The sequence below is a fragment of the Acomys russatus genome, chromosome 17 (assembly GCF_903995435.1).
Source record: "Acomys russatus chromosome 17, mAcoRus1.1, whole genome shotgun sequence".
NCBI classification, from domain to species: domain Eukaryota; kingdom Metazoa; phylum Chordata; class Mammalia; order Rodentia; family Muridae; genus Acomys; species Acomys russatus.
In genome coordinates this window covers 42,407,514-42,421,484 of record NC_067153.1, presented here as the reverse complement: position 1 = coordinate 42,421,484, position 13,971 = coordinate 42,407,514, and the positions used below count along the sequence as shown (strand labels likewise).

Below are 13,971 nucleotides of genomic sequence, written 5' to 3'. Positions count from 1 at the left end.
CCATTGTTACACAGGTGTTTTGGAATGTGTGTTTGAGGTCCTGTTGTCAGTCCTGTGCTATGACCATCTGGGTGGAAGTACAGGGAAGGAAAGTGGTTTGTGAGTGAATAGACAGGAGAGGCACCCAGTGTGTCAAATTCTTCCTATTCATCTTTTCTGTGTTTTTTAAAAGTACAGCAAAGACATAAAATTTGTTGATGACTAGAATACTGTCCATGAGGTATATTCTATCCAAAGGAAGGAGCAAAATTAAGTTTGTGGCCTAGCAAGATGGCTCAGTAGATAAAAGCACTTGCCGCCAAGCCTGAGAAACTGAGTTTGATCCCTAGAACCCACATGGTGGAGAGAGAGAGTCAACTCCCACAAGTTGTCTGCTGACGTCCACAGACATGCCATTGCATCATGTGCCCCTAAAATTAATAGATGCATAAATAAGTATAATTGGGGAGGTGTTGTTTGTTTTGAGACAAGGTCTTACTATGTACATAGCTGTGGCTGAACTGAAACTTGCTGTGTAGACCAGACCCACAGAGAGATCTGCATGCCTCTGCCTCCTAAATGCTGAGATTAAAGGTATATACTACCGCATATGGCAAATATAAATTTTTAAACTAAGTAAATATGTAATTTTTCTAAAACAAAATAAACAATAAATTCTTGTTTAGAAAGATTCTATTTGCATTTCTTTTACTTAAATAAAAGGGACATGAAAAGTAGTTAAAAGTGTTTCTAATGTGCACTCTAACATACGTTAGCATGCATACACACGAGCTAGCACAACACATAAATGCACACACACAAGAAAAAGTGAAAAGTGGGCAATATTCTAGAATCAGAATGTCCTGGCTATACCACTTACAGCTGTATGACTGGGCAGGTTGCTTTACTTTTCTAATCATCCTCACATTTAAACTGAAATAATATTAGTGCCAGATCTTGGGGGGAGTTTTAAAAAGTAAATGATATAATGTGCCTAGTGTGAAGTAACTCTTTATGTTGACTACTGCAGTATAATACATATGAGTTGGGGATGTAGCTCAGTTGATAGAGTTGTGTGTAGCATACATGAAGCCCTGGGTTCAGTCCCCAGCCCTGTATAAACCACCTCAAGCCAGTATAATCTTAGCTCTGGAGAGGTAGATCAGAGTTCAAGGTCATCCTTAGCTACATAGTAGGTTAGATGCCAGTCTGGAATACATGAGAACCTGCCTTTTTTAAAAAAAGAAAATGCGCCGGGTGTGGTGGCGCATGCCTTTAATCCCAGCACTCGGGAGGCAGAGGCAGGCGGATTGCTGTGAGTTCGAGGCCAGCCTGGTCTACAAAGCGAGTCCAGGACAGCCAAGGCTACACAGAGAAACCCTGTCTTGAAAAACCAAAAATAAATAAATAAATAAATAAAAATGAAAAAAGAAAATGCTTGGGTTGGGGAAATGTCTCAGCTGAGAAAAGTACTTGCCACATAACTGTGAAGACCTATGTTTGCATCGTAGCACTATTGTAAAATGTTAGACACAACAGCATATATCTATACTCCAAGTGGTGGGAAAGCTGAGACAGGAAGACTCCTAGGCTTGTTTGCCAGCCAACTAATCTAGCAAAATCAATAAGCTCCAGGTTCAATAATAGATGTTGTCTTAGCCTAGTGTGGTGCCCAGCACTCAGGAAGGTAGAGGCAAGTGGATCACTGTGAGTTTGAGGCCAGCCTGGTCTACAAGGAGTCCAGGACAGCCAAGGCTACACAGAGAAACCCTGTCTACAAACAAACAAAAAGAGATGCTATCTCTCCAGGCTTGGTAATGCATACTTTTAATCCCACTTAGGAGGCAGAGGCAGGTGGATTTCTGAGTTCCAGGACAGCCTGATCTACACAGCAAGTTTCAGTTTAGCCAAAGCTAAGACCTTGTCTCAAACAAAACCCCAAATATATATATATATATTAGAGATACATGATGCAATGGCATGTCTGTGGAGATGGTCTACTGAGTTCCAGGACAGCCAGAGCTACACAGAAAAACTCTATTGGGGGAAAAAAGAACTCTGTTGGGGGAAGAAAGGAGGCAGGGGAGATGCTGTCTCACAGAAATTGGACATACATGTGCACACAGATAGGATCAGGTACACATGCCTACAATATACATACATACATATATATATATATATACATAGTTCATGCAAGGTAAATGCATCAAATATTGACAATAATTGAAAGGTAACTAAAATAAGTTATTTAGCATGAATTATATTTATGCTTGTTATAAAAGTAAAATTAGTGACATTTAAATTCTTTTTTTTTTTTTTTTTTTTTTTTTTTTTTTTTTTTTTGGTTTTTTGAGACAGGGTCTCTCTGTGTAGCCTTGGCCATCCTGGACTCGCTTTGTAGACCAGGCTGGCCTCGAACTCACAACGATCCGCCTGCCTCTGCCTCCCAAGTGCTGGGATTAAAGGCGTGCGCCACCACGCCCAGCTTTGACATTTAAATTCTATTTGGGAGAATTAACATTGACAAATATTTCCTACTATGGTAGATGTTGAAATTCTCAGTTGAATTATTATCTTAGTTAGGGTCTATTGCTATGAAGAGACACTATGACCATGGCAACTCATAAAAGAAAACACTTAATTGAGGTTGGCTTACAGGTTCAGAGGTTTAATCCACTATCGTCATGGCATGAAGTATAGCAGCATGCAGGCAGATATGGTGCTGGAGCTGAAAGTTCTACATCTTTTGGGGGGGGCATTGATTTTTTTTATTTGTCAAGAAAGGGTTTTTCTGTGTATCCCTTGGCTGTCCTGGACTCGCTTTGCAGACCAGGCTGGCCTCAAACTCACAGAGATCCTCCTATCTCAGCCTCCCAGAGTGCTGGGATTACAGGTGTGTGGCACCGTGCCTAGCTAAGTTCTACATCTTGATCCACAAACAGCAGAAGGAGATTGCATGTCACAGTGGGTATAGCAAGAGCATATATGACTTCAAAGCCCACCTCCACAGTGACACACGTCCACCAATAAGGCTATACCTATTCACACCACCACATCCTGGCAGAGTACTTATTTTACAATTGGTTACTGAGGTGGAAATATAGCAATCTTTTTAGAAGCCAAAAGATCATTGTTCTTTGCTAAGTTTACCAGCATAGCAACCAACATAAACTTAATGTTAATTTATGTATTTATTTCTGCAAATTTTATTCATTCTTGTTAATATTGATTTTTAATTCTTTCCTAGTGACAGCTCAACTTCCAGGAGCAGGCGGCTACTCAGGAGGAAAGATTATCTTCATTGATACAGAAAATACTTTGTAACCCTTTTATTTAAACAAATCCTAAGGCAGTGTGGTAGAGTGATGTTAGTACAAAGGAGAATGCATTGATATATGTGCTCACATCGCTATTTGATTTACTTATCTATATATACCTCAACATGGTTTAATATAAAATGACAAAACAAATACATGAGATGAAATTGTATGTTAATGATTCTTAAAACTTCATATCCAAAGATTTTGCCGCAAATAGAAGGAAAGATGGGAAGAGCTTAAGTGTACAGAAGGAAAAGGTCAGAGCAGTTTGGGTCACAGAGGACACAGCAGTTTAACTGATATGAAAATATTCCAGAATACTCAACCAGAAAGGTGATTTGGGTCTAAGACATGAAGGGCTTTGAAACCAGATGATGGATATCAATTAGATATTTTTTCAAAAATCTAGGAAAATGGAAACTTTATGTAGGTTGAAAGCAATAAGAACCAAAAGAAGCCAGGCATGGTAGCACACACCTTTAATCACATAACACTGGGAAGGCTGAGGCAGGTGGCTCTCTGTGAGTTCAGGGCTAACCTTGTTTACAGAGTGAGTTCTAGCACAACCCAGCACTGTTACACAGAGAAACATTGTCTCAAAAAGCAAGCAAGCAAACAAACAAACCAGGGAACATTTGCAAGAGAAACTGTCCAGACAAAGGAGGGTGCAGCTTGAGAAGCCACTCTGAGCCAACCAATGTTTCTTGGCAGTGTTGAACATAAGAGGCAGGAGGATGTACAGAAGACACTGGGAAATGCTGGGGAAAGGGTAGAGTCAGAGATGCGGGTAAGCTAACTAAAGAGAGGGTAGAGAAAACTCAGAACTTTGATGTGTGCTTGTATTTGTGAAGAGGGCTAACATGAATGTACAGACGAAGGAGGAAGTCTGTGGAAGGCAAGCAAATGGGAAAAGAGAGCAGATGAGAAAGATCACTGGAGTTGGGAATTATTAGTTCCAGGGACATTACAATGGAGTCTGGGGTGATGGAAACACCTTGCAAGGTGTTAGGAAATGTGTAAGGTGGATGGAAACACTGGTCTGAGGAGGTACTCGGTTCAGAAGATGTAAGATCTGCATGCACAGCTTCATTAAACCATTTTACAGTGAAGCCCAGCCTGCTTCACCATTCATCAGGCTTATTTCTCACCATGAGTTGTTTTGTTTTGTTTTTTTGGGTTTGTTTTTGTTTTTGTTTTGAGACAGGGTTTCTCTGTGTAGCCTTGGCTGCCCTGGACTCTTTGTAGACCAGGCTGTCCTCAAACTCAGAGATCCACCTGCCTCTGCCTGTGCACCACCACTCCCAGCTTCTCACCATTGTTTTAGCTAGAGACAAAGAGATGAGAATGTTCCAGTCTGATCCCATCATGCTAAATATGTTTTGTTGTTAAAAATTGGAAAATTATTGTACATGAACATTCTTTAGGCTATAAAAATTTTTGTGTTGTTATCAAGGCCTTATATCCCCAGAGCATCTTGCTTTTGTATTGCTGTAGGACCTTTTTAAGTACTACCTTCAGGAAGATGATCAGGGTTGTAAAAACAGACCTGACATGTCTGAAGTGCCTTTGCTTTGTTCTCTTCTGACTGTAGGCTTGGCTGGCCATAGTAAAATCCATATGTTGCTTTCCATCCTACAGGGTATTTGCTCCCTCCATCCCCATGTCATAGTCTTACTGAATCATACAAATGGTTAAACCTCTTATATCAAAGCCTGCTCTTTCTGATTTTGTATAATTACTCAATTCAGAAAATCTTGGCCTTCCTAAAATATTGTAGAATTTATTATCAAAAATACTCCTGTGAGGGGAAAACAAGCCAAGAACTATTTGTAGAATGATGAGAAATCTGGGCATGAGAAGTCCCTGGCAGAGCTTCTTACCTTGGGAAAGAAGGGTGGGATGTTTAGTGCTGTAACAAGAGGGGCTCAGCTAGAATTCAGTAGGTTCAGGAAGAATGTGATCATCTTCAGAGAGGGAGGAATAGCTCTTGCTGATTAGCAATCTAGATTTTATCAAGACAGGAAAAGAATAGTTAGGAGTGAAAGGGAAAGCCGAGCATGGTGGCGCACACCTTTAATCCCAGCACTTGCGAGGCAGAGGCAGGTAGATCTTTGTGAGTTCGAGGCCAGCCTGGTCTACAAGTGAGTCCAGGACAGCCAAGGCTACACAGAGAAACCCTGTCTTATTAAAAAAAAGAGAGAGAGAGAGAGAGAAAAGAAAGAAAGAAAAAAAGAATTCAGGAGGGAAATCTCTCATGCTATTCTCTTGCAGTATCTCAACCATACTGCTGTCTCTTGATATATTTTTTTTCTTTTTGGTTTTTCGAGACAAGGTTTCTCTGTGTAGCCTTGGCTGTACTGGACTAACCAGGCTGGCCTGGAACTCACAGCCATCCTCCTGCCTCTGCCTCCTGAGTGCTGGGATTAAAGGTATGTGCCATCCTGTCCAGCTAGAGGAACCACCTTTAATTGAAGCACTCAGAAGGCAGAGGCAGGCTGATCTCCCAAGTTTGAGGCCAGCTTTGTTCTATAGAGTGAGTTCCAGGACAAATAGGGTTATGCCAGAGAAATCTTTGTCTCAAAACAAACAAACAAACCCAAAACAAAAGAAAAAAAGAAGGAAGGAAGGAAATAAAAGAAAAGATGGCCTTGCTTTTAAGCAGCTAATAGCTGGTATTTTATAAAATGCAAACAAAAGTGAAACTGCAGACAGGCATTTTTTGTTTCTTCATTTTACTTGCAACATTGTTAGTCATGAAGGACCACAGAACAAAGTGTTCATTACTTTCTGTAACTTAACCTGTTACTGAGTATTGGCATACTCCAGTGTACCTTGGAGGAATATAGATTTGCCTCCATAAGAATTTACTAATTTCAGAAAACTACCAACTCCTTTAGAAGAAGATGTATAAAAGCAAACAACAACAAAAACTGCTTTGATTTGACGCTTCATGTAGTCAAATGTATCTTCTTCTTTTGCCACACATTAGTTGAATGTTAAGCTATTTCATTTTTAGCCAGTGAAGAATTTGAAGTGACTTGAATTATAACTCAGTGACATTAATGTTCTAGAATAAGTCTATTTTTATAGAGCTGAGAACAAAAGATTCAACAAACCTTAGTTTCTAGTTTTTCTGTTTTATCTATTCTGCACCATAATCCTAAGTTATTTGCCAAAACTCTTCGTCAGTGACCTTGTAAAATGAAGACACCACAACTAGCTTCTAAACTTATTTTAAAGATTTTATAACTTAATATTTAATGTATGCCTTACCATATCTGTGACCCCTACCATCACCTAAGATGTTCTGAAGCACTGATGACAAAGAAGCTTTGGCAGTTTCCTAAGTAAGTACTAGCTCCAGAATGCCTTTGCAGATGCACGGTTATGTCTCCGTTGTTTTACTTGCTCACAGTGCTACCATTTGTAGCTGTCTAAACTTCCTTTGGAATTGGTTTATTGGATCCTTAACCTTGGCACACTCCAGCCGTCCAGATCGCCTTCGTGACATTGCTGACCGCTTCAACGTAGACCACGATGCAGTGCTGGACAACGTGCTCTATGCGCGTGCCTATACTAGTAAGAACGCTCTGCGAGTGCATGCTTGGGCTACGGGAAGGCTGGCCACACTTACTTACCATTTCATGATATCACATTTTTACCTGTCCTCTTTGTTTTATTTAAAATTTTTGCTAATTAGTCCACAAATATTATCTGTTAAGTTCTCAAGATACTGAAATGCCTCCAAATTGTCCTCTCTGAAATGTAGAGTAACAGTCAGCTATTTTCCCCTGTGGCGCTGGGATTGAACCCAGGGTTTCACATACTCTAGGCATATGGTATACCACTGAACTAAAACTCCCCAGAACAACATTCTTTTGGCTGAGGTACTGTTTGCCACATATGCTCAAGCAGAGTATGCAGTCCTATTTAGTAAAGTAATAGTCAGGAGAAAAGAAGAACTCATACACACATATATGAGTGTAGCCTCTGCTTCCAGCTTCTGTAACATTTTCTCTGTGTTTTCCATCAGGTGAGCATCAGATGGAGCTACTTGATTATGTAGCAGCCAAGTTTCATGAAGAAGCTGGCATTTTCAAACTATTGGTACAAGCATCTAAATAATGTTCACTGACAGCTATTTAGAATATTATTTAAATAGTCATTTTCCATCTATTTTAAAATGCACATTTGGTTTTATGTTACTCCTATGTAGATCATTGACTCGATAATGGCGCTTTTTCGAGTGGATTTCAGTGGCCGTGGGGAATTGGCTGAACGCCAGCAAAAATTGGCCCAGATGTTGTCACGACTCCAAAAAATCTCAGAAGGTAGATCTTTAAAATAAAATGGCACTGTCACATAGCATCTGTTGCCTATGTTTCTAGAGCACATTTTACAGAGAATCTCAGAAAGATGTCAGAAATATAACATTTTAAAATTACTTTCATGGGAATACAATTATTTGAACTAAAAGAGATTCTGATGTAAATAATGAACATGATAACTTTAAGTACTTTTTATTATTAATGAGAAAGTAGGAAGCTGGATGTGGTGGCACACACCATTAGTCCCAGTACTTGGGAGGCTGAGACAGCTGGATCTCTGAGTGGAGGTGAGCGTGGTGTTCTGACCAAGTCCCAGGACAGCCAGGGCTACAGAGAAACCTTATCCTGAAAAGCAAAACAAAACAAAAAATATGGACAAGAGCCTATTTATAAATTAATTCATGTTGTAATATTTCTAAACCAAAATCTAAACAATGAACTTTGTATTTTTATTGCCCTGTCCTATTTGATGCAGAATATAATGTTGCTGTTTTTGTGACCAATCAAATGACTGCGGATCCTGGAGCAACTATGACGTAAGCCCTTCTTTTGTATTTCACAGAGATTACTATCAAAAAATTACAGAACAGAATAAAATCACTAAGAAATAATCAATTTAGGGGCTGGAGAGATGGCTCAGAGGACAAGCGCACTGTCTGCTCTTCCAAAAGTCCTGAGTTCAATTCCCAGCACCCACATGGTGGCTTCCAACCATCTATAATGAGATCTACTGCCCTCTTCTGGCGAGCAAGCACCATGCAGGCAGAAGGTTGTATACATAATAAATAAATCTTTTTTTTTTTTTTTTTTGGTTTTTCGAGACAGGGTTTCTCTGTGTGGCCTTGGCTGTCCTGAACTCACTTTGTAGACCAGGCTGGCCTTGAACTCACAGCGATCCGCCTGCCTCTGCCTCCCAAGTGCTGGGATTAAAGGCGTGCGCCACCACTCCCGGCTGAATAAATAAATCAATCTTAAAAAGAAAAAATAAAGTGGTGTACTAGTTTAAAGTAGTACCACCAGTCCTGACTCCATTCATTAAAAAAAAGAAAAAAGGAAGGAAGAAAGAAAGGAAGAAAGAAAGAAAGAATCTAGCCAGGCGTGGTGGTGCATGCCTTTAATCCCAGCACTCAGGAAGCAGAGGCAGGCAGATGGCTGTGAGTTCAAGGCCAGCCTGGTCTACAAAGAGAGTCCAGGACAGGCTAACACAGAAAACCCCTGTCTCAAAAAACAAAAGAAAGAAAGAATCAACTTTATCTTGGTGTAATACCACATGCCTATAATTCTAGCACTTGGGAGATGATGGCAGGAAGACAGTGAATGCAAAATCAGATTGGGCTGTGTCATGAAGCCTCATCTCAGAGCAACAACAATAATAATCAGCCTTGGTATGGGCACTTGTATTTCAGATCACCTCAGTTACTTCATAGCTGCACATAGCATTTATTTGTTAATCTGTTAATCACAACCTTTTTTTTTTTTTTTTTTTTTTTGTATTCTCTATAAAATAAAGCAGTGTTTTAGCCACCTTCATCAGGACTAGGGCCCATTTTGGTCTAAGACAAAGGGATATTATAGAAAGGCAATAGCAGCCGGGCGTGGTGGCGCACACTTTTAATATCAGCACTCGGGAGGCAGAGGCAGGCGGATCGCTGTGAGTTCGAGGCCAGCCTGGTCTACAAAGTGAGTCCAGGACAGCCAAGGCTACACAGAAAGACCCTGTCTCAAAAAACAAAACAAAAAAGAAAGGCAGTAACAAAAAGATCTTAAGGGCTTCAAGGGTGACTCAGCAGTTTAGAACACTTGTTGCTCTTGCAGAAGACCTGGGTTTGAGTCCCAGCACCTACATGGTGGCTCACAACTACCCATAATGCTAGTCTCAGGGAATCCAATATCTTCTGACTTCTGTAAGCACCAGGCATGCACATGGAGTACATACATATATACATACATGCAAGCAAAACACTCAGCAAACAAAAAACTCACTAGAGGGCTGGAGAGATGGCTCAGTGGTTAAGAGCACTGTCTGCTCTTCCAGAGATCCTGAGTTCAAATCCCAGCAACCACATGGTGGTTCACAACCATCTATACTGGTACCTGATGCTCCCTTGTGGCATGCAGGTGTACATGCAGTAGAGCACTCACATAAAATAAATAAAATCTTAAAAACAAAACAAAATATCACTGGAGAAGTCTGCTGCTCATGGAAACAGTGTCAACCATACAAAGCATATTCAGAATTTACTGAAATATTAGCCCAAATATAAGAACACTGTGGCTCTCTGAAATATGGCAAACAATAGCAAAGCAAAGAGAGCTAAAATCAGATTCAAAGGAAGGTTTGACTGGATAAGCAGTCACATAGCCCTAATTTCATAATGACTTTTCAAAGCCTTTCTTCCATTTACTCAGAAAAGACTTTTTCTTTCTCTTTCTTTCTTTCCTTCTTTCTTTCTTTTTATTCTTTTAGACAGGATTTCTCAGTGTATCCTTGGCTATCCTGGAGCTCACTCTGTAGACCAGGCTGGCCTCAAACTCAGAGATCTGCCTGCCTCTGCCTCCCAAGTGCTGAGATTAAAGGTGTGCGTTATGATACCCCTGAGAAAACTTTTTAGCCATAGAAAATTTCAGATTAACATAAATAATGCACACCCTGCATTCACTTAGATTTACCAATAGGTACTATATCCTTGGGACTCTCTCTCTCTCTCTCTCTCTCTCTCTTTCTCTCTCTCTCTCCCTCCCTCCTTCCCTCCCTCCCTCCCTCCTACTCCCTCCTTTCTTCTCTCTCCCCCCTCCTCTGTAGTTTGAATAGTTATGGCCCCATAGACTCATGTGTTTGAATTCTTGGCCATAGGGAGTAGCACTATTAGGAGTTATAGCTTTGTTGGAGAAAGTGTGTCACTGTGGGAGTGGGCTTGGAGGTCTATGCTCAAGCTATGCCCAGTGTGGCACACAGTCTGTGTCTTGATCAGGATGTGAATCTCTCAGTTCCTTCTCTAGTGCCATGTCTGCCTGCACACTGCCATGCTTCCCACCATGACAATAATGGACTAAGCCTCTGAAAGTATAAGCCAGCCCCAATTAAATGTTCTCCTTTATAAGAGTTGCTGTGGTCTGCCGGGCGTGGTGGCGCACGCCTTTAATCTCAGCATTTGGGAGGCAGAGGCAGGCGGATCACTGTGAGTTCAAGGCCAGCCTGGTCTACAAAATGAGTCCAGGATGGCCAAGGCTACACAGAGAAACCCTGTCTCGAAAAAAAAAAAAAAAAAACCAAAACAAACAAACAAAAAAAAGAGTTGCTGTGGTCATGGTGTCTCTTCACAGCAATAAAATCCTAGATACTTTCTCATTTACATGCATGCTGCCATGTACATTTCCAAGATCTTTTTTCTCTATCTACATATTCACAGTCATACATTGGCGCGCATATATATATATATATATATATATATATATATATATATATATATATATATATATAAACATATATACTATTTTTTGTATGTGAACCACTTGAGAAATGTCTGGTTTTTTCTGATTGTTGATAGTATTTGTAGACATTTACATTATACCACTTAATACTTTAGCATATGTCTTCTAAGAGCAAGAACATTATTTTTAATAATCACAGTACAATTGGCACATGCAGTTTAATATCAACAATGATGCTCTCTAATGTCCAAGGTTTTCTAGTTGTTCTGACAACATTCTTTATAATTGTAAAGACTTTGGTTCGGTTCATGGTCCTCAGCAGAGGTCATGTATTGCATGTACTTCTTGAGTCTCTTTAGTCTCCTTTAATCAAAATACCTCCTCAGCCTTGTTAAACTTCTATGACACTGGTATTTGGTTTAATGTCTTAAATTTATTTATTTTCAATCACATGCATATCTGTATGTCTGTGTGTGGGTATGTGCATATGTGAGTACAGGTATTTATGAAGTCCACAAGAGGGTGTCAGATCGTACAGGCGGCTTAGGGCCTCCGAACATGGGTGTTCTTCAAAAGCCGTGGGCATTCTTAGCTGCTGGGCTATCTCTCCAGCCCCTTATGACATTAAATTTTCTTTCTCTTTTTGTTTGTTTGTTTGTTTGTTTGTCTGTGTAACAGAGCCTTGGCTGTCCTGACTTGCTCTGTAGACCAGGCTGGCCCTCAGACTCACAGAGATCCCCCTGCCTCTGCCTCCTACGTGCTGGGATTAAAGGCATGCAACACCACTTCCAACCAAACATTACATTTTTGAACAACAGGCCACCTATTTTCAGTATTTCTCAAATTGAAGTTGCTTTAAGCTGGGCAGTGGTGGACACACCTTTAGTCCCAGCATTTGAGAGGCCAGCAACTGCTCTACAAAGTAAGTCCAGGAAAGTCAAGATTACACAGAGAAACCCTGTCTTGAAAACACACACACACACACACACACACACACACACACACACATTTCAGAAGTTAGCTTCCTCTTTCCTCATGTGAATTCTGAGTATTAAATTCTATGGGAGGTGCCTTTATCTGCTGAGCTGTCTGGCTGACCCTGGTTGTTTTTCTCATTATTTTAAATGTAAAATGATTTTGACAGGAAAACTACCTAAGTGATATTAGAGCCATCTCAGTACTTCACATTAGAAGGCACAACATGGCAGTTTGTCTCATTATTAAGATGTTAAATTTGGCCACACATGCTGGTATACACCTTTAAACTCAGCACTCAAGATGCAGAAGTAGGCAGATCTCTGAGTTCGAGGCCAGCCTGGTCTATAAAGTGAGTCCAGGACAACCAAGGCTACACAGAGAAACTCTGTCTTGAAAAAACCAAAAACCAACCAACCAAACAAACAAACAAAAATCTTGGAAATTCAGACCATGTAGTATGTTTTACAGTCAGCTTTCATTGTTTATTTAGCACCTGTCAATAATTCTTATCTAAATTAATCATTGCTCCAATGTTGCAAAACGGTGATTTTACCTACACCAAGGCAATGCTTCTATTATGTGCATATAAAATGAGACGTAGATATAGATACTAGCAGATATTCAGTATGTTAGTGCAAATTCTCTAAGTTGTGCTAAAATGAATGTGCCTTTCTTCAAGCATTTTAAAAATACTTGTTCATTCAATTCATTTTTTTAAAAGATTTATTTATATATTATTATGTATACAGTGCTCAGTATACACCCACAGGCCTGAAGAGGGCATCAGATCTCATTATAGATGGTTGTGAGCCACCATGTGGTTGCTGGGATTGAACTCAGGTCCTCTGGAAGAGCAGCCAGTGCTCTTAATCTCTGAGGCATCTCTCCAGCCCCATTCATTTTTATTTGATGTGTATATTTGAGTGCCTATATGTGACTATACGCAACACATGTATGCTTGGTGCCCAGTGGAGCCAGAAGACAGCATCAAATTCCCTGGACCTGGAGCTAACAGATGTTTGTGAGCCACCATGGACACTGGGAACCAAATCCAGGTCCTCTGCAAGAGCAGCCAAGCTCTTCACTGAGCTATCTCTTCAGTCTTTTAAAAATTTACCTTAACAAACTGCTGCATCTTTTGCATTTTGATTTATCTTTCAACCTTCAATCTTTTAATGAATATTTTCTACTTAGTTAAAGAGGGAAAAACTAATGTGAAAAAGCCAACTATATAAATAGTAAAAATGCTGGGTGGTAGTGGTGCACACCTTTAATCCCAGCACTTGGGAGCAGAGGCAGGTGGATCTTTGTGAGTTCGAGGCCAGGTTGGTCTACAAAGTGAGTCCAGGACAGTCAGGGATACACAGAGAAACCTTGTCTCAAAAAACCAAAAAAAAAAAAAAAAAAAACCAAAATAAATAAACAAATAAATAGTAAAAATACTGAGGGAACTGGAAGTATAGCTTTGTGGTTGGATGTGTGCTTAGATGTGGGAATCGTTAGGTTCAACCTCTCTCCCTTCCAATAAATAAAAGATTGAGGAGAAAACCAACCATTCATAGTTCAAATATTTATTGAAAATGTGCTAGGTAACAAGATTCTGAGAGTTCATTAGCAAACAAAAGAGACAAAGGCCTTTGTCTCCATAAAGGAGAAAGATAAGTGGTATCTATTTAGCTATTTCACTCAGTATTTTAAAGTCTTGATATGATCCATATCACATCATCTGCAGTGTAGTCCTGGCGTGCTTAAAGCAATCTTTTCTCTATGGAGTGTCTTTTGTGTAGAGGACATGAAGTACTTCACAAAGAGATTAATTTTAAAATAAAGAGAAATGCAAGATTTTTAAGGCTTGCTTTAAAAAGAGAAAATGACTCATTGGCTCAGAGGGAGGAAGTGGGTTGCATTCAGATAAAACAGTACAAGTTAAAGAG

General features: G+C 40.0%; 1 protein-coding gene across 2 annotated transcripts in view; it reads left to right on the top strand.

The window, feature by feature from the left end:
- Nucleotides 1-13,971, top strand: part of Dmc1 (DNA meiotic recombinase 1) — a 43,570-nt gene that overhangs the window by 15,611 nt on the left and 13,988 nt on the right. For both annotated transcript variants that reach the window (XM_051159338.1, XM_051159337.1), the window contains exons 8-12: nt 3,227-3,299; nt 6,787-6,878; nt 7,333-7,406; nt 7,516-7,630; nt 8,103-8,163. In XM_051159338.1, coding sequence (XP_051015295.1) covers nt 3,227-3,299; nt 6,787-6,878; nt 7,333-7,406; nt 7,516-7,630; nt 8,103-8,163 — 415 coding nt within the window. The remainder of the gene's footprint in view (nt 1-3,226; nt 3,300-6,786; nt 6,879-7,332; nt 7,407-7,515; nt 7,631-8,102; nt 8,164-13,971) is intronic.